The sequence below is a fragment of the Pyrus communis genome, chromosome 9 (assembly GCF_041283825.1).
Source record: "Pyrus communis isolate YQ-2024b chromosome 9, ASM4128382v1, whole genome shotgun sequence".
In the NCBI taxonomy this organism is placed as follows: Eukaryota; Viridiplantae; Streptophyta; class Magnoliopsida; order Rosales; family Rosaceae; genus Pyrus; species Pyrus communis.
The window spans coordinates 11,941,073-11,960,970 of record NC_142573.1 but is presented as its reverse complement, the minus strand read 5'-3'; the positions used below and the strand labels follow the sequence as shown (position 1 = coordinate 11,960,970).

The 19,898-nt window shown below is 36.5% G+C and overlaps 3 protein-coding genes across 3 annotated transcripts; all 3 read right to left on the bottom strand.

Annotated features, from left to right (window-relative positions):
- Nucleotides 1-342: 342 nt before the first annotated feature.
- LOC148694266 (E3 ubiquitin-protein ligase SPL2-like) lies at nt 343-3,393 on the bottom strand. The gene is made up of 6 exons (XM_068479160.2): nt 2,853-3,393; nt 2,642-2,758; nt 2,361-2,531; nt 2,156-2,277; nt 1,370-1,489; nt 343-955 (listed from the first exon to the last, which is right to left on the bottom strand). Exons 1-6 carry the CDS (start codon nt 3,192-3,194, stop codon nt 676-678), a joined length of 1,152 nt encoding a protein of 383 aa, XP_068335261.2. The 5' UTR covers nt 3,195-3,393; the 3' UTR covers nt 343-675.
- A 59-nt stretch (nt 3,394-3,452) lies between these two features.
- LOC137739551 (E3 ubiquitin-protein ligase SPL2) lies at nt 3,453-6,522 on the bottom strand. The gene is made up of 6 exons (XM_068479159.2): nt 6,033-6,522; nt 5,834-5,935; nt 5,548-5,718; nt 5,328-5,449; nt 4,375-4,494; nt 3,453-3,893 (listed from the first exon to the last, which is right to left on the bottom strand). Exons 1-6 carry the CDS (start codon nt 6,378-6,380, stop codon nt 3,605-3,607), a joined length of 1,152 nt encoding a protein of 383 aa, XP_068335260.2. The 5' UTR covers nt 6,381-6,522; the 3' UTR covers nt 3,453-3,604.
- A 5,843-nt stretch (nt 6,523-12,365) lies between these two features.
- Nucleotides 12,366-14,370, bottom strand: LOC137741171 (uncharacterized). Its single transcript, XM_068480980.2, has 4 exons — nt 13,584-14,370; nt 13,379-13,468; nt 13,180-13,247; nt 12,366-12,845 (listed from the first exon to the last, which is right to left on the bottom strand). Exons 1-4 carry the CDS (start codon nt 14,292-14,294, stop codon nt 12,692-12,694), a joined length of 1,023 nt encoding a protein of 340 aa, XP_068337081.2. The 5' UTR covers nt 14,295-14,370; the 3' UTR covers nt 12,366-12,691.
- Between the last annotated feature and the right edge of the window lie 5,528 nt (nt 14,371-19,898).

Here is a 19,898-nt window from a genome sequence, read left to right as displayed (position 1 = left end):
TAAGGACATTGTGAAATTTTGACGAAAAAAAAAAAAGTCCTAATTAATTAGGAAATTTTGACAGAATAATATATTTACGCTGGCACTTAATACTACGGTTTCATAGTATTCCTTTTCACTTGTAAGTGAGAAATCTTATATTTGATTCTCTCGTCAAAAATGAATTTGAATCACATTGTTGCTATCCCAGTGACACCCATATTTTGTCAATTTTTATGCCTTTAGCCCCCATACTTTGTAAGTTTGTAGCCCTAAGGGTGTCATGATATCAATATTCATCGTCCATCTTTATAAATTTATTTTTCTGTACAATGTAACTAATAGTAATTACAATACATATAATTGTAAAAATATAATAAATAAATTATATAATATAGGTTATGGTATAATAATTTTGGATACAACTATCATACTGAAAATGTACGATTCTAATTCGTAATTCAGTTGATACGGTAATTTGGTAAAAACTTACACCCCTTGGAGGGTCATCCATCTATACATTACCAATGGTAATTTTTATGCAAAGCACAAAGCTTTACAATTACGTATAAGATGAATCTACTTCAACTTTTACATACACAAAAACATACCTAAACTATAATCCTTCCAACTCTTACCGCTTAACCCCAGAAGCAAATTCCCACACATCGTTTCTCCTAAAACTAGAATACCATGTTAAGAATCATATACACGCAGTGAAGTGCGGATCTCCTGCCGACAAACAGGACACTTCGGTGCTATGTCCCGTTCGATTGATGTGCTACAGGGGTGGCAACAGACTCGATGCCCACAAGGAATGAATGCTGATCGTCTTCTCCTCGTTAGACATATGACACACACCTGTCCCTCCGGAACATCCTCTTCTTCAATTTCAGCTTCAACGTCGCTGTCAGCAGCCCGGCTTGATTGCTGTAACTGCCTTTGTTGCCTCCACACTTTCCATTTATTCCAATTCCTGAAACAAGAGAGTGAAAACTTAGGAATTTAATGACTTTTCTCCACCGCTCCTTGGCGATGAAAGTTAAGTTAAAAACCATTTTCATTGTCCAGGCCCAGTGGAGAAAATAAATTGTCAAATTCCTAGTGGTTAGGGCCTTCCCCCCTCCCCTTAGTTTAGAATAGCATAGAATATTGCTTGTAATAAAAAACCATTCAAAGGAGGCACAGCTCTATCCATGCAAGACTTGCGAGAGAAATGTTAAAAGAAACTGAACAACCCGATGCAGGATCAATAGGATATTACACATCATGGTAATTCAGAGCACTATAAAAGGCTGCCCATTATACCAGCCTAGAGACATTTAACAACTATCAAGATTTGCAAGCAGAATAGGGTAAAAGAATTTAACATCTCAGGGAAAAGTTTTACCTCACAACTGCATAGCTAAGGACTCCAACTGACATTGAACCAAGAACAAATGCAGTCCAGAACAGCATTCTTGTGCTTGATGCAAGATCTCCAACCATCTCATCCCTAGACATCTCAGAGCTGCAAGTGATACAATCTCAGTATAAATACGCTTCTGACAGAAAATTAAAGATAGAAAAAAAATCTTTAGGGCTCTCAAGCGTAAAATGACCTTCCTACTGCCACATATTATCAATCACAGAAAGAAAAGGAAAAGAAAAGAGAAGGATTGAACTTAAATCCAGCACCGGCTACTATAAAGGGTGACAGTACTACTGCACTGATACATTATAAAAGAAAATTTCTCTCTTCTCATTGTACCCACTCGCTCTGCCTTCTCTTCACCCTCACCCAATCATCCAGATGAAAAAAATTTAAAACTTCTCACTCGCTGTGTCATACTTCGTGTAAAAAGTGCCCCTGGTCCGGACTGTATATATTGCAAAGCAGTAATAGGGGCATTAAGACCAAGCTTTGTAGTGCTAGTAGGATTGCTAGCGTGGTGTTGGATATTTCAAAGATGAAAACACTAGGATTGATTGCTAGTAAACCATACAGTTTGACAACCATTAAAATGGGGTAGCACCATTGAAGCAATCAACCATTTAACAATTCCAAGACAGATAACCCCGAAAAAGGAGAGTCCTAGACACAACACCAGAAAGTATTTGGCAGATTAAAAGTAATGATTTTTTCATACCCGACCACAATACTGAAGAGAACATGATGGAGAACAAACCCACTTACAGAAAATAGGGAAGATCGTTGCAGAACTTGATTTCCGAGACTCCATTTTTCAAACTGCATAGACCCACAGCACTAATCTCCTTTCCCACCGGAAGAATCTTGTCAACAGTGAGGACACCAATCTTCAAAATTGGAAGCAAAAATCGATAAGATTAAGAACGCCAAAGCAAATAGCACAATGAGAGCGAAAGCTTGCAAAACTCACAGGGTAGTTAGTGCCGAAAAGTGCCTTCAAGAATGAAAATGGAGAAGGATTTACAGGTTGCAAATGATGATAAGCTATCGTAAGAGGTATGGGATGGCTTGATCCTTCTACATTCACAACCACCATATCCCGAATCGGCCATTGATCACCATCAACAAGAACGAAAGGAACCTACATAAATATAAAACAAAATTACCATTTCTTTTCATAGTTTAATGCACAATAAGCTTGATCACCGTCAAAATTCACAGAAATACTGAAAAATTAAGGCAACCGAGTACCTTTCTAACCAAATTCGATTCGTGTTCTTCCGAGTCTTTCCAGTGTCTCCAATACCTCCATACTATCGATCTCAAATTAAAGAATCCAATAAAACCCTTCCACTTGTGAATTATATACTGGAAGAACAAATTTGGAATTCAATTTGTCATCCAAACACACCACAAGAAATCACGGAAATTGAATTTTCTGAGCCAAGAAAGAAAGACGCACCGTCTTAGTACTCTGAAGGATGACGGCTCTGTCATTTGTATCCTTGGAGACGAGTACGCCGGACTTGAAGGTCGTCCATGTGCCGTCGACGAGGGACTTCGCTTCGACGGTGCCGCGTACAACGACGAGCTTGTCCGAGTGATCAAGGGGGAGGATTGAGCGGAGATCGGAGACTTTGACGGCTGGGGCCTGACGGATATTTCTTAGGGCTGAGGAGGCGGCGGTGAAGTTGAGGACGGAGCGCACGGCGGCGCAAGCGAGGGCGACGCCCAAAACAGCGCCGTCCCAGGAGAGGACGAGTTGCGAGAGTAGTGAGATGATGGCATTGTTGTCCGACGACATTGTGGTAGTTGTCGTTTGGTTTCTGACACTCGGTTATGTTAATGATGTGCGTTTGGCGGTTAATTTTGCAACACCAATGCAAGTAAGTTTCACTTTTACCAACCAGGTTGTACAAATGCAGTTGTTTGACATAGAGGATTGGATAGGATAGGACTAGATGGGATAAGTTTTCTTCATGTCCCGAAGTCAAACTCTCTCCGCTCACAATCGAGTTTGTGAATCGTGTTGTATTTGCGTTCGTGTCAAGTACCGCAACCCTCAAGAAACTGATGTTTACTATGTGGCCCGAAATTACCAATAAGGACAGTGGCATACGCTTCGCATAAAGCTTCATATGTACACACGAGATGAATCTACTTCAACTTTTATATACACCGAACACGCCACAGTTTCTCCTAATACTAGACATGTTAAGAATCATATATTCGCAGCGAAGTGCGGATCTCCTGCCGACAAACAGGACACTTTGGTGCTACGTCCCGTTCGATTGATATGCTGCACGGGTGGCAACAAACTCGATGCCCGCAAGGAATGAAAGCTGACCGCCTTCTCCTCGTCAGACATATGACACACAACTGCCCCTCTGGAACATCTCCTGCATCCTCTTCTTCAATTTGAGCTTCAGCATTGCTGTCAGCATCCCGGCTTGATTGCTGTAACTGCCGTTGTTGCCTCTCCACTTTCCATCTATTCCAATTCCTGCAACAATTTGTTAATCAGTTTCTTGAAACTCATTTAAGATCGCTGTGATCATCATTGGTTAACCATTTCCAGTTCAGTCTCTTAAATTCAAACATCAAGTATGCGACAATTTTGTAATTACAGAAGTTGTAATATCAAATCTTGAAAGAAAAAAAAAAAAATTATTCGTGATGCATGTCGTGCATTCCTGTATTTCACTGAACATAATTTCCTTTCTCCACCGCTCCTCGACAAGGAAAGTTAAGTTAAACACCATTTATAGAATATCTCTATCCATGCAAGACATACGAGAGAGATGTTAAAAGAAACTGAACATTCAGAAGTCAACATGGTTAAATGGAACCTGAGGAAATTCAGTAACGTTACAAAATGTTGTCCTTGTTACCAGCCTAGAGACATTTACTACCTATCAAGATTGAACAGGAAGATGCAAGCAGAATAGGGTAAAGGAGTTTAACATTTCAAGGAAAATATATACCTCACAACAGCATAGCCAAGGACTCCAATTGACATTGAACCAAGAACAATCCCAACCCAGAACAGCATTTTTGCACGTGATGCAAGATCTGCAACCATCTCATCCTTAGACATCTCAGAGCTGCAAAAGATACAATATCAAATAAAATACAGTATAAATACGCTTCTGACTGAAAATTAAAAAAAAAAAAAGGAGTATAGATAAGATAGGGCACTCGGGCAAAATGGACTTTCTACAGCCACATATTATCGATAAAAAAAACCTGGAATCTTCGAAACAAACTAATGAAAGTTATAAAAAGCTATAATATTTCTCTCCTCTAGATGACAAGACTGAAACTTAGTTCCGGAACCAGATTTTATAACAGATGAGAGCACTGCTAAACTGATACATTATGATAGAATAAACAAGAAGTTACTGGAAGCTTTTACGCTTATCTTTCTATTTCTTTCTCTTCTCTTATCACCCACTTGCTGTGCCTTCTCTTCATCCTCACACATTGGCAGAATCAAAATCTTCCCCTTACTTACCCAATAAAACAATAATTATTGTTAATCTAATCCATCTTAGGATGCACGTCATGCTTCGTGAAAAAAGTGGCAACTGATCCTGAGAGAGAGAAGCTTTTCGTAGTGGTTTTAGATATTTCAAAGATGGAAACACTCCTGAGAGAGAGAAGGTTATACCAGACTGTTCAAATTTAAGTTACTACTGACTAGTTAGGGAATCTAAGCATCTAATATCATAGCTAGTATATCATATTATTCAACAACCATTAAACTGGAATGGTAGCAATGTTGACGTCAATCATCCTCATCACAAATCCTACACATATTAACACCGAAAAAAAGAAGTCGTAGACACCGAAAGTATTCGCCAAGAGTAAAATAATGACTTTTCTCATATCCGACTACAATACGGAAGAGAACATGCTGAAGAATAAACCCACTTACAGAAAATAGGGAAGATCCTTGCAGGACTTGATTTCCGGGACTCCATTTCTCAAACTGCAGAGACCTACAGCACTAATCTCCTTTCCCACCGGAAGAATCTTCTCAACGTTGAGGAAAGCAACCTTCAAATCGGAAACAAAAATTGATAAGCTAAAGAACGCTAAAGTAAATAACTCCAGTGCTAAAAAGCACATTGAGAGCAAAAACTTGCAAAACTCACAGGGTAGTTAGTGCCAAAAAGTGCTTCCAAGAAAGAATAGGGAGAAGCATGTACGGGTTGCAAATGATGATAAGCTATCGTAAGAGGTAAAGGATGCCTTGATCCTTCCACATTCACAACCACAATATCCCGAATCGGCCATTGATCACCATCAACAAGAACGAAAGGAACCTACACAAATATGAAATCAAAATTACCATTTCTTTTCATAATTTAATGCATTCAAGTAAACTAACTTACCATCAAAATTCACAGAAAATACTGAAAAATTAAGGCATTCGAGTACCCTTCTGACCAAATTGGATTCGTGCTCTCTCCAATACCTCCAAATTATCGCTCTCAAATCAGACGACCATCCGATTAAGCCCTTCCACTCCTGAACTATACACTGCACAAACCAATTCTGAATTCAATTTTTCATCCAAACACACCGCAAGAAATAACAGAAACTGAATTTTCTGAGCCATGAAAGAAAGCAAACGCACCGTTTTAGTACTGTCAACGACGACGGCTCTGTGATTTGTTTCTTTAGAGATGAGTACGCCGGACTTGAGGCTCGTCCACGTGTCGTCGACGGCGGACTTGGCTTCGACGGTGCCGCGTACAACGACGAGCTTGTCGGATTGATCGAGGGGGAGGATTGAGCGGAGATCGGAGACTCTGACGGCGGGGGCATCACGGAGCTTGCTTAGGGATGAGGAGGTGGAGGTGAAATTGAGGACGGAGTGCACGGCGGCGCAAGCTAGGGAGACGCCCAGAACGGCGCCGTCCCAGGAGAGGACGAATCGGGAGACTTGGGAGACGAAGACATTGTCTGGCACTGGCGACGACATCACGGTGGTTGTCGTTTGGTTTTACATTCGGAAGTGTGTGTTGAAAGCGAACGTGGTGGGGTGGTGGGGTGGTGGTTTGGAACTTTGGCGGTTAGTAGATTAATTCAAAGACCGTGGGTCATTTTGTAATTTAGCGCACAATGACGACTTTTAAGGGACTGGTGGCAATTTGTATTTTTTATTTTGGGCCTCAAGGATTGATACGTCGCAATAAGCAAGGCCCATATTTAAAAAATAACAAAAAGCAAACCCAAACAAGCGAAGCAAACAACTAAGCCGGTAAAGCTGCCTTCTAGCTAAAATGATCCATTTTTGACATTTTATTGCTGAAATTTCAGCATCCAAGTATTAAAAGTGGATTGTTTCAGCCAAAAGCACAAAAATAAGTGCTATGTCAAGGCTAATTTAGAAGTTTGATGCTTGCTAATTGAGATGCCCAAACTTGTCCGTTGTCCTTGAAATGACTAAAAATATTCTCAGCTAGTCACAAACATTTTTGTTAGCCCTTATGTAGAAGTGCTTACATGTTTAAAGCATTTTTCAAAGCTTTCTAGAGAAGAACTTTTCAGTGTTTGTTTAGGAAGCACACTATTTATAATCATTGTGATTTGAATAAAAGTGTCAATAGCAAAACCACTTTTAAGCAGAATTATTTTCTAGTTCCTAAAGAAACAATTTTCAACTTTTTGTAGAGAAACCCATTACCATGCGCTCCTTTAGGACGCGCTTTAGCATGTGGTTTGCCAAAAGCCATGGCAAATCAGTTTTTTTTGTTTTGGGGGGGGGGGGGGGGGGGGGGGGGGGGGGGGGGGGGGCGGCGGGGGGTGGGTGGGGGTGGGGAATGGGGTAGCAGTGAGGGGAGGCAGTGTTCTAAAATTTAGCCTAGGCGCTAGGCGGAAGAGCTCCGACCCGATTTAGACCAAAACATTCAGTTAGGCAGGGAGGACTTAGGAGGCCGCCTAGGCGCCGTGAGGCAGGCTAGGCGGCAATCTAGGTGGTTTGAATCTCGTTGCAAATCTCAAATTTGCTACAATTTTCGCAACAGATCTACAACTTCTGATCTCGTACATAGTAGCAGAGCTCTGGCGAATTTTTGCAGCTCGTCTCTGTGAAGATGAGGGAAGAGAGAGAGAGAGATTACCGGCGAATTTTTGTAACTCGTCTCTATGAAGATGAGGGAAGAGAAAGTGCAAAAAGAGACACAGAGAGAGACAATTAAACATTTCAATATGTGGTCTGTTCTGCAACTTGTCTGTGAAGATGAGGGAAGAAAGAGTGCGAAGAGAGAAAAAGAGAGAGACTGAAAGTCTGAAACATTTCAATATGTGAGGGCAGGGACTGGGATCTCAAATCCAAGGAAAAGCTGATGGTTTTAATTATAGGAAAACTAACGAAAAAGAATTGAAAGTTTTAGTTTTAATAAAAAAATCATGTTATAAGTTTTGTTTAATGATTAGTACAATGCCCATATTAAAGTAGTCCAACTAAAAATGGCCTAACTATAATAAATTATGATTTGTCGATTTTACCCCTAACTTTTTTAGGTTGAGTTCCAGATTTTCATCGTTAATGAGTTCATCGTTGTTTTGCAAACCTTCTTCTTTTTCTTTGAAACAAAAATATAGATCCTCATGCTATTTAATTTATATTTTGTATTATTTCGTTGAAACGTGATTGTCGTTATTATTCATAAAGTATTCAAGGTACTGTTTTTCAAATTTTCTTTGTTAGTGCAGTTCATCGTTTGTTTCTCCAGAAAATAAATTTGAGATCTGCATGTTATTCAATAATAACGCCGGCTCACTGTTTCTAGACTGTAAAAATTAACTATTTCTGGATTTTAAGTAACAATGTTTCTGGAATCTAAGTCACTGCTTATGGAATCTAAGTTACTGTTTCTAGAATCTAAGTCACTGTTTCTGGATCCAAATTAAATAGACACACTGTTTCTTAAATGTAAGCTAGAAAAGAAATAGTGAAATTCATTGTATTTGGATTCAAAGCAAAATAAGCATCATGTTTCTTAAATATAATCAACTAATGCATGAAAGAAAAGAAACAATCAAAGGTTAAAACATAGACTGTTTCTGGAATCTAAGTCACTGTTTCTGGAATTTAAGTCACTGTTTTTGGATTTTGGTTTTTTTCTTTCCAGATACAGTGTTTGTTTGTGCACAGAAAAAACAAACATTGTATCTGATTTTTTTTTTTTCCAGAAACAATGTTATGTTTTGGGTTCTCCATAAACAGTTTTATGTTTTGGTTTTTTTTTTTCCCCCCTATTTACAGACGCCTGACATGTACGTACATCATCGGGACTGCAGGTCCTTATTGGATCTAAGTGGAATAAAATACTAACACTATAAATTGTTCATGGTGCAGATAAGAGGATGAGGATGAGGACGATGACGAGGAAGAAGACGATAAGGGCATGAAAAAGGTAGGCAATAGTTTTGGATGGTTTTTTATTAAACCTTGAGCCATTTTGGTTAAATGACATTTTCGGATGGTTTTTTATTAAATATTTGTTGACCCATACCCTTTTCATTAATACTCCCTTTAATTATCAAAATAATGGACGATGATGGTTTTGATGGACTGGGATCTCAAATATATATTTTATATTGAAACCATGGACCCAAGGTGGTGGACGGGTGATGTGAAAGAGGTGAGGTGCTGATGGTTTTTTTTTTTTTTTTTGGTCTAAAGGTGCTGATGGTTTTAATAATGAAGACCACCCACTTTGTGGACTTTTTATATTTTTAAAAGTTTGGGATATATATATATTATATATATATATATGTTATATAAATTATAAATTATTTAGATAATATTTTGTTTTTTTCCTAGGCAAGCAAATTATATATGCACATAAAACATAAAACATTCACATATGTATGTTCTTCTATAAGAAATAACATATTAGTCAATAATTATTTACATTTGATATAGTAAATTTAATTAATTCATAAAATATATAAAAAATTTACCTAAATCCCCCTAGACCTCCTAGGCGCCCGCATAGCCTCCTAAGCACTAGGCCACAGCCCGATTAGCGTATAGTGTTTTTTAGAACCTTGAGGGGAAGGGTGCTTGGAGAGGGTTGGTTGCTAGGGGTTTTTTATTTTTTATTATTGTTTTGATACCTTCGAGGGTGTTTGTCTTAAACACGAGAGATTTGTGTAAAGGGTGTGATATTCACACACCTTATTTTACTTTTCACATACCCTTTTAATTTTCGACCATCAGATCAGATAAATTGAAGAAAATCAACTGATAAAAATTAATAAGGAGTGTGTAAAAATGGGATGGCGACCAGTTTTGATTGCATTAACTGGAAACAAATTTTTAGAGAGGCTAATTTTGTAGCGGATGTCTTCGCTCGCCAAGGCCTTCTTATTATTGATTATCATATTTGGGACCATTGTATTCCTTCATTTGCTCTTCATGCTTTTCAGTTTGATTCTATAAGGAACGGTTGTACTCGAGGTTTTTCTCTTTAATTTATTTTCTTGTTTCAAAAAAAAAAAAAAAAAAAAAAATTAACCAGTTTGTTAATATATGATATGATATGTTGAGAGGAAAATGATAAGTCACATTTTGCATGCATTTATATCTTCCTTATTTGGTGTCTTTGTGATTGTTTTGGATTAAACTAGTCGCGTTTTACATTGTTTTGTGTTAGTGTGCAGCCAAGGTGTAATAAGATCAATTGGAAGGCAAATGAAGAAAGTGGTGCAATTCGACCACTTTGGGTGATTCTAAACAAGACAAAAACATGCATTCACATGCATGTCACAAACTTGGCCGTGTGTTCCCATATCATCCCATCATTTGATGCAATTCTAGCACCAAATCAGATTCCTCACAATCCCATTTCCATCACTCAATTCATTTCAGCCATATTTCCACCAACAAACACAATCATGTCTTACAAATCCCATGTGGTTTCAAGTCAGATTATGCACTTCTAAAACATCAAAACATGCATTCACATGCATGTCCACAATCTGATCCGTGCATTCCATTTCCCTTCTTCACTTCTCTTTGCAGAAATCCACATGCACCTCAATTAAACATTCCATGCCATTTCAGCGTTTCTTATGCCCATACCGTCCATTTCCACTCCCATTTGCAGACTTCACTCCCTTGCTTGCAGACATTCCACATGTGTTTGGATTAAAGAAACCACATCTGTGCAGATCATGTCCATGCTTTGCAGGTTCCACTCACTTGTGGCAGCAAGAGCATGTGCTTCTTTGAATACATTAACATTTCCTTGGACATTGCACATGCCGTGAGTCTTCCATCTCAGAAACACAATCATTTCCATCACTTAAGCTCTGCCATCTGAGTTAAACAAAGCCAAGATCCAATCTGATTGTCTCCCCATCATTAGACTCATTGAGAAATTCACCAAGACTGGGGGGATTGCACACTCGGATCAGATTGGATCACACATAGCCTATTTTGCTCCATTTTTCTGTCCATTGTTACTTACACATTCTCGGATTCCATTGCATTTTCACATTCTCTCCCTTTGCCCATACCGTGCACATTCATTCTCTTTTCAGAATTCCTTTCACATGGACCATGTCAGTTTTCCACATGCATTTCTGATTGTTCTCCATCATTAGCACATTAAGAAATTCACCATGGCAGACTCACTCATTCCCTCTCTCGGATCCATTCAGGGACACACCATTCTTGCTCTAATTTCTGTCCACCATTCACTCTCATTCTCCCTCTCCATTCCATTTCATTCGACACTCTCTCCCTTTCACAGAAACTGTCCATTTCTCTCCATTTATGCACCACTCACAGAAACCATTCGACATAAGTTTCTCCACCCTCATTTACAAACACATTTGGGAGCACCAACACCGAAGGCACTCTTCAAGGAATTCAACATCAGTTTTGCTTCAAGGGTCCCTTCTACTTAATTCTATGTTCATTCATGTTGTGTATCTTTATGTTAAACATTCTGTAAACATGAATTGTAACTAATCTATCTATAGGGATTCGATGTAGCCTTGCAAAGTTTGCCATGTAATCAAGTTAGATTGCTCAGTTTGTCTATCTATTTCTTGTTTCATTCTCTGAGTTAGTTGTGACTTTGTGAGTTGATTTTAATGTTTGATCACCATTCGAATTAACCACAGGTTGTTTAGCCAAGATTAGAGCACACATCATGCATAATCTTAGTGGATATGTGAATGAATGAAGGGAATGTTTTGCAAACATCATGCCGAGTTATTCCCTTTGGTTTTATGAAAGTTTCTTGTGCATTACATATTCTTGATTATGAACCAACGTTGCACATCACAACTAGGTTCGTGATTAGGGACATTTGATCAAATCCACACATCATATGGTTGATCATATCTAAGTGAAACAAACTCAAGGAATAGGTAGATGGCTGAGAATAAACTAACTTGACAAACATGGACTTAGTTGAGCAATGGTGAAACCGAATCCCTAGTTTCATCTCCATTGGTACTATCTCATTTTATTAGTTGTTGATTCATTTAGTGGTGTTTACTTCTTTTATTTATGCTTTCAAGTAACAACAACAAATCTGCTCAATTTGATTAGTTTGATTCATTTCATAGAAGTTCTTGCAAAACAAGTGATTACATAGGTCCAATTAGTCCCTGTGGATTCGACACCCTTGCTTGTGCCATTATACTAAATATATTCTAGCATTAGGAAGGAAATATACATCAACAGAAAAAAATGAAAAACAATGTACGGTAACACCACTTGCACTTCTTTTGACCTTTTAGGAGATGGAATTAACTCAAATTAGCTTTAGGGTTTATAAAATTCTGAATTCAATTTTTTGCACTTCTTAATTTATATCCACTATGTGATATTCCAACATTAAGATAATACTCAGTTTTTTTATTTTTTATTTTATTATGAAGATAATATTTAGTTAAGTAGAATGTCCATTTCATTCCATTGTTTATATAGAAAATTGCTCATTCCAACAATTAATATTTAATACTTCATAATACCAAACCTTATTGTTTGGTTGTCGATACAATAAAGACATTTTCCCGAAATTATGGATAACAGCAAATTCATGCTTCTCCTGCCTTGCATTAGTTCCAGACCCTAAGCTCAAGCCAACACACAACCAATACATGAAATTTTACAAAGCGGGATGAGTGAGATACTGAAACGGAAATATATCTCCGAGTACGGCATAATCACTCCAACGACAACTTTATAAACAACGTATTCGGTTTAGAATATTCTAAACCGTATAGCCTGTGACCAATAAACCATGTTTCGATGAGACCTTTTCATTTGACCTGCATCGGAATTCCAATAATATTGGGGGGATAACCATCCAAAACAAATGATTTTATCAATGCATTGATTGTGTCCGGTGAATCAAAGTTTGCTGCATGACCTGTGTCCTTGATTATCTCTAATTTTGATTTGGAACCCAAATGCCTGGAAGAAGCATATATAGAACAAGCTTTGTAAGTACCATATATATTGAAACTAAACCAAATAAATCCTTTTTTTTTTTTTTTTTTTTTTGAAAAAAAAAAAAAAAAAAAAACCAGCCGGTTGCTTCGCCACGGCAGCCCACATTTTCGAGAGCTGGGAAGACTGTATTTCAGCTTCTCCTTGCCACCATCGTGTGATTCAAGCAAATAAATCCGTAATTATATAAGATAATTAGGAAAATAAATCCTTGTTTAAACCCCTTCTTAGAACATGAACAACTTATAATTATGTACCTAACTCAAAAAATAAAATAATAAACAATCAAATTATGTACCTTTGCAACTGATGGGCCAAGAACAATGGGAAGACTTTATCTTTGTCGCCCCAAATTATTAGCGTTTCCTTCACATAATTAAATTAAATAAAACTGTAATTACAAATTGGCCAGAAGTTGCGTTCAAGAAAATTAAAACCTTAAATTTTTGGATGAATGGATTAAAAAAAAAAAGATTAAACGTATAAGCTCTTGTTACCTGAGTTAGAATAGGAAGGTTTGAATCTTGTTTCTTGGCCACCAAGTGTTCAAGTAGCTCCATTCTCTCCTTTCTGTGTTCATTGTTGGCCTATAAAAATGTCACGCTCTATAAGATTGGGAAATTTATTTCCAATAACAAAAACTGAAAGCGTTTTGTAAATAAATTAAAACACTTCGAACAATGTTTGACAGAAAAACTATACTTTGATGAGTCTGCCGAGGACAAAGTCAGGAACCCACTTGAAAACATCATACTTGTACAAAGACCGGTTCATTAACAACCGTAGATCATGTGGACTTCTTGGCAAAAGAGTCTCCAAAGCATCTGATTCCACCTTCAACAGCTCATCCTTCTGTTCATCCGTCCACACTACCCCACTACTCACAATCACAACCTTCTCCACCGTCTCCGGATACATCTCAGCCATCCGATACGCCACAAACCCACCGTAGCTCAGACCGTAAACCGAGAACCGGTCCACACCCAATCTCTTCAACCCGTCCACAACACTTTTCGCTTGGAATACCTCGCTCCGGTCCAACCGGTTCGTGTAAGACTTCCCAAAGAACAGCAAATCCGGCACGTACAAGTTGAATTTCCTGGACAAGGCACCCACATGACACACAAACTGCCATAGAGAATTGCCTCCGTAGCCGTGAACCAGAACGAGACTGGGTTTATCAAACCGCCGGTGGTTGGCAGTCCAGAAGTGCATGGTGGTTTGGTCGTCAACGTCGACTGTACAAGGAGAGAGACCACATAGCCTGAAATATAAAGCTACAAGAGTATCTGGGAGTTTGAAGAACACTAGATCCCAGTGGGTTTTGAGGAAAAAAGATGAGAGAGTGTGGAAAATTGTTGATGCGGTTGAGAGGTAGAAGAAGAGAGCATTCCAAAACTTTTGGAAAGCCATGGGAATGATGATTAATTAGACCAAGGAAATCACTAGTTTTTGTGGCAGAGAGAGGTTACTGAATTGATTAAATTTAACATAATTATATAAATTATAACATGGGATTTTAATAAAAAAAAAAGGGATCGTGGTAAAGATTAAGGCATGTAAATTCATAAAATACTCATGCATTTATCATGCGATACAAAGTCAAGAGGCATTGCAGTCAACAACTAAGTATTTTATCAGAAATACTCTAATCCTCAACAAATTAACAAAGATTAATTTATTTTGACAAACAATATTATCTACACTAAGAGGGAGGGGGATGTGCTTAGCCTAACAATTGGCTAATAGTAATGTGTTTTAAATTCGTCTTTAGCTAAAATCGAACCTAAGACCTCTCACTTACAAGTGAAGATGAATACCACTAGACCATAATACTAAGTGGCAAAATTAATTTATTAACTACCAAATAATCCAATTAATGGATTAAAAAATAATAATAATCCAATTAATGAAGGATGTGGTTGGTGATAAATAAAGTTTATTTAGAGTAAGCACAAATGTAAATTGATGAAAATATTATAACACGGTTGAGATCTTGATATGATCTGTATAATAGTAGTGCATTGTGCAACTCTAACAACTCCTGGCAAAATTAATTTATTAACTACCAAATAATCCAATTAATGGATTAAAAAATAATAATAATTCAATTAATGAAGGATGTGGTAGGTGATAAATAAAGTTTATTTAGAGTAAGCACAAATGTAAATTGATTAAAATATTATAACACGGTTGAGATCTTGATATGATCTGTATAATAGTAGTACATTGTGCAACTCTAACAACTCTCTATGTTTATGCTAAAATTTAGTTACAATTGCAAGAAAATTAATTTAAATAATTACTTTCAGATGACTTTTAGTTACTCTATTTTTTTTTTATATTGCATCCACTTCATGAAGGAACCACCTTGTCCACCTCTTGCATTTATCCATTTGCACTATACAAATTTCATAGTCAAATCCATTTATTTTCTTAATCATCATTTAAAAAGGATAATGATGTTTACATACCTCTTGTTAATTTATGTTATTTGAATATCTTCAATTTATTCAATCCAACTGTCGGAAATTGAAGAGGAGTGTGTGAAAGGTAAAATGGATAGCACCACCTTTAAAGATTCTATAACTTTTGAATTCTATGTAGTCTAACCCATAAGAGCATCTCCAATAGGCCGATAAATTTAGAGTCAAATGTTATATTTGACTCTAAATTTGTCAGTCCCTCTACGATGCATCAGAAAATTTGAAGCGACTTTGGAGTTATATGCTAAGTTATATTTAAATTTAGATGTAACTCAAAAAGTTAAAAGTGCAACCCACAACCTTTAAAAAAAAATAATAATAAATAAAAAAAGTCAACTGGTGGTGAAATGCGGTTTTCCTCCTGCAGGCTCAGAGGAGGCTAGTTGGAATTGCACCCTACCTGTGGGATGTGGCCACAATTAAGTAGATTCACAGCTTATTAAGTATCAAACCCAAGACCTCCCATTTTTTTCCTTTAGGGAGCTGGTTTTCTCATTTTTTTTTTCCATTGGGCCACTTGTCGTGGTTGTGCGACCAACAACACTTTTTTCAAAAGCATAGTAGACCCTAATCTACTTTTCTATACTTTTATACTATTATTGACAGCACCACAATTCCAAACCAGTACTTAGAAATTACGAAAGCTATATTTGATCTTAAATTCAACTTTATCTCACTTTAATGAACAAGAATTGAGCACTAAAGGTAAATTTAACTCTGTATGTATGGGAGATGGTAGATGTTAATAATGAATTAAGCATGCATTTGGTGCCACTGTTTTTCTTTGATTGAGGTCATTTTGGATGTTATCTCGAATTTTCTCCTAATATTATAATAAAATATTATCGTTACGTCTAAAAAAAGAATGCATTTGGTGCATTACTTTTAGTTCCAAGCAAGAAAAAAGCAGGCTATTGCGTGTCAAAGCAAATATTTAGGACTTCTAAGTTATATGGTGATGAAAACAAATTTTATATATATACATATAAAATTAAGAGGCCTTGCTTACAAGGTGCGACAATGCTGATTCAAAATTTTTTATATATAAATCGACACCAATGTCCACTTCACCTCTCGCCTTCTGTTTGAAACTTTAATTTGAATCCATTTTTCTTCAATATCGTTCGTATAAAAAGTAAATAACAAAATAAATAATGATTTCTTCATTTATTACTATATTTTGTGCGATGTATTAGATTCGACTCTTATGAATAACAAGTTCAACACGAATTTATTATGATTAGCTATAAAATGAAATTGCGATAGAGAATGAAAATAACTAAATAAATCTTCCACGCTTAATGATGATAATTTATAATTTGCTATGTGGTATTAGGCTTTGCCTGTTTTTTCCCTTTGCCTTTTGTTTCACCGATAATCTTGTTCGTCTTATGGTGTGTTATTTTGTTTGGGGACGTGTAGTTGGTGCGGTCTTGACTTTTACTACAATTACTTCCAACCAAAAAAATACAATTATTACAGACACTAATTTGGTTTTCCCAGTTGAGTTGGTAATGATCGTTTTCTTCTCTAGATCAAGATGTAGGTTCGAGTCCCAATACTGACAACTCCTCTTGATGGGCTAAGACTCTCTCCATAAATCCTCCAAAAAGCTTGTGGTATGCTCTGGCCTTGTAATAGAGTAGCCGAAATAATTTAGACAAAATGCCTAATTTAGACAAAATCCAACTCCAGTCAAAGGCTGAGCTAAAAATCAGTGGAGATCACTAGGCCAAAATATGGCCATCGTCGGCCGATGCCTAGCCCGTTTGCTGGGCCTTGCAGCAGCAGCTGGAATCACAAACAGCTTGGAAATTGTAGTTGAGGCTATGGTGCCTTCAGCTGTGCTTGTTCTTGGAGGAATGCTCGCAGAAGATCCGAACGAATCCAATCTAGGAATGAGACTACAATTATGATCATTGTTGTAAGGCTTTCGGTACTTCCTTTGGGATTGGTGTGGTTCCGTTTTCGGATAAATTGAACCTTTTGGTAGCCGATGATCAATTGTATCGATTCGTTCTTTTGTTGCAATACACAACACCATCTGCCATATTGTTAGGAGCAGTTGCGAGCTTGAGGGGTTATGTAGTAGAAAAGGCTTCTCCTCTTCTCTTATGGTAGCATATTGTTGCTGTCTTCTCCTTCTCTGTCTATATAATTGTCTACTTCTCCATTTTGTTTTGAAGATATATAGAGCTTGAATCTCAAATATTTTTCAGATATATATGCTTGATTATTCATAAGATTAGTTTTCACTTGAGATAATTAGTATCCGTTTGAGTGTTTCCTAGTTACTAATGTTCATTAACTGAGACCTTATTAGTTTTCAGTTTTTTTATCAAAGTCCCTAGCATTAATGTAATAATGAATCTATATGTCGATTACATAATTTTTTTAAATAAAAATTAGTAGTTGATTTAGGGTTTTAATACTCACACCTTTATTAAACTCTTAATTAATTTTCAATTCAAAACATTTCCAAAATAAAATTAGAATAAGTTTGTACCATTAGTTTTTTTTATAAAAAGTTCTCAAGGAAGTTTGTGGCATGTGCTGCCCCTGAAATGGGGTAGCCTCCCCTCTTCCTAAACTTTTTTTTTAACAAAAAAAAAATAGTACGTATAGCGACAACAAATTTGTATGCACTGTTGTACCATTTGGTATGACATGTGATGTATATATGTTATGTCACTTTATGAGTTTATCTTATTAGATGTTTGTTATATATATGCCTTATTTGTCAAATGTGGTACAAAAATGTCACTTTACTCTTATATAGTGAAAAATAATATATATATATATGTATGTATGTATGTATGTATGTGTGTGGACGCGCGCGCGGGAGACCAAAGTATGAAAAAAAATTGGGTTGATTTTGACTTGCTACCACAATTTGGAGGTGGAATATTGTAGTGCACAAATTCAGTGCAAAGAAAATATTTCCAAAGATGTGATGAAATTGACATTGTGTATTTTCACAAGATAAGTATCAATAGTTGTGTTGTTATCGTGAGTTTGATCTATCAACATGTCATGGGAGTCTTCTCATTTTTCAACTCAAGAACCAAGCCTGTCGTCAGGTCAAACACAATTTACTCAAGTCTTAAGCTTGAGTCATGAGCTAAAAGATTATGTTAATTGTGCACTAACTCAACTTGAGATCGCGATATGTGCCGCAAATGTTAAACGATGAGTGCTCGATTGGTCATACGAGTTGATTTCTAACCGTAAATATAACGTGAATTAGTCACACTACCATGTACAAGACTAGATTAAACATTTTTCATGTTATAAATTGTTAAGATGACTTACCTCTAATCTGATTACAAAGTACATCAATTTGAACTGCATTACTATGGCTAACTCAGTATGAGACTTAACACATTTTCTCACTCTCTTAAGATAGATAATATCGTTTGTTCAAAAAAAAAAATTGTAATTTAAATTCCTTGTTGCACAGCCGTATCAGTCCAAATTAAGATGACAACCAGAAGCTGCTGAGAATATGATTAGTTTTTGCTTAGCCTGCCTATGTGCAAGTGCAACACATTAGTTTAGTGGCTCTTGAATTCACACTGGACAGATATAAACGGTGACATCGTGGATTCAGTAACCGAGTTGATTAATCAGTTGAGCGTTACTGAGTTGGTTAATCAGTTAAGCTTGGGACATGTTTGCAATTATTTTTAAAAGGGTTAAAAGCTCAGCGTTTGACAGATTCAACTAGAAATGTTTATGGGTTTTAAGTAACTCATTTGAATGTTCCTTTGGAAGATTAAAAGCACTTTATAAGGAGTAAAAGCACTTTAATTTTAAAATTTGCTGTTTACAAAATTTTCCAAAGCGTTTTCAGCTGAATTTATTCAATTCGTAAACTACACCTATTTGTAGTTTTAAAACTCCGAATTATCCCTCTATCGACTACACCACCTATTTGTAGTTGTACTCATTCATATAATTTTTCAATTTTTTTTTAATCTTAAATGTATCTGTTCTTAAATATACCAATTTGTTATATGTAAAATGTATTAGTTTTTAATATAAATGTACCCATTTGTAAAGCATATTTTAATTTTCTTTTCATTTTTTATTTTAATTTTTAGGTTTTAGGGCTATACAGACTCGAACCGTAGACCTTCTCAGTAAAACAGATTAAACTTCTTATTATCAAAATGATTTGAACTGTTTCAAAGACCCAACGTGCATTTTTTTGCATTGGGCTCTTTCATTAACTAATATAAATATCAGCTAGTCTACCACATTTTTCTTGACAGAAAGATAAAAAGATGGTTCCATGTGCTCTGATTCATTATGTGGATTCACTCCAATCCATGAGCACTACCAAAGTGTTTCAAAGAAGGGTTGTAAATAAGATCCATTCGATTTTTTTTTCTAACCATTTTAAACTTATATGGGAACATTCTTTTTCATTGATACGAGAATGCAACCATGTTAGATTTAATGGAAGAAATTTCCTAATGTTATAAAGTCTCGGATCAAGATCCTCTCCTGATCTAAGGATGAGGATCCT

What these genes read in the sequence shown, in the direction of transcription:
- LOC137741171 (XM_068480980.2), bottom strand. Translation starts at nt 14,294, where the DNA reads ATGGCTTTCCAAAAGTTTTGGAATGCTCTCTTCTTCTACCTCTCAACC. An exon ending in ACCTTCCTATTCTAACTCAG is followed by an intron (nt 13,248 to 13,378) that starts GTAACAAGAGCT and finishes AATTATGTGAAG; the next exon opens with GAAACGCTAATAATTTGGGG. An exon ending in TTGGCCCATCAGTTGCAAAG is followed by an intron (nt 12,846 to 13,179) that starts GTACATAATTTG and finishes TGCTTCTTCCAG; the next exon opens with GCATTTGGGTTCCAAATCAA.
- LOC148694266 (XM_068479160.2), bottom strand. Translation starts at nt 3,194, where the DNA reads ATGTCGTCGGACAACAATGCCATCATCTCACTACTCTCGCAACTCGTC. An exon ending in AATCGAATTTGGTTAGAAAG is followed by an intron (nt 2,532 to 2,641) that starts GTACTCGGTTGC and finishes ATATTTATGTAG; the next exon opens with GTTCCTTTCGTTCTTGTTGA. An exon ending in AACGATCTTCCCTATTTTCT is followed by an intron (nt 1,490 to 2,155) that starts GTAAGTGGGTTT and finishes TATCACTTGCAG; the next exon opens with CTCTGAGATGTCTAGGGATG.
- LOC137739551 (XM_068479159.2), bottom strand. Translation starts at nt 6,380, where the DNA reads ATGTCGTCGCCAGTGCCAGACAATGTCTTCGTCTCCCAAGTCTCCCGA. An exon ending in AATCCAATTTGGTCAGAAGG is followed by an intron (nt 5,719 to 5,833) that starts GTACTCGAATGC and finishes ATATTTGTGTAG; the next exon opens with GTTCCTTTCGTTCTTGTTGA. An exon ending in CTTGGCTATGCTGTTGTGAG is followed by an intron (nt 3,894 to 4,374) that starts GTATATATTTTC and finishes AAATTGTTGCAG; the next exon opens with GAATTGGAATAGATGGAAAG.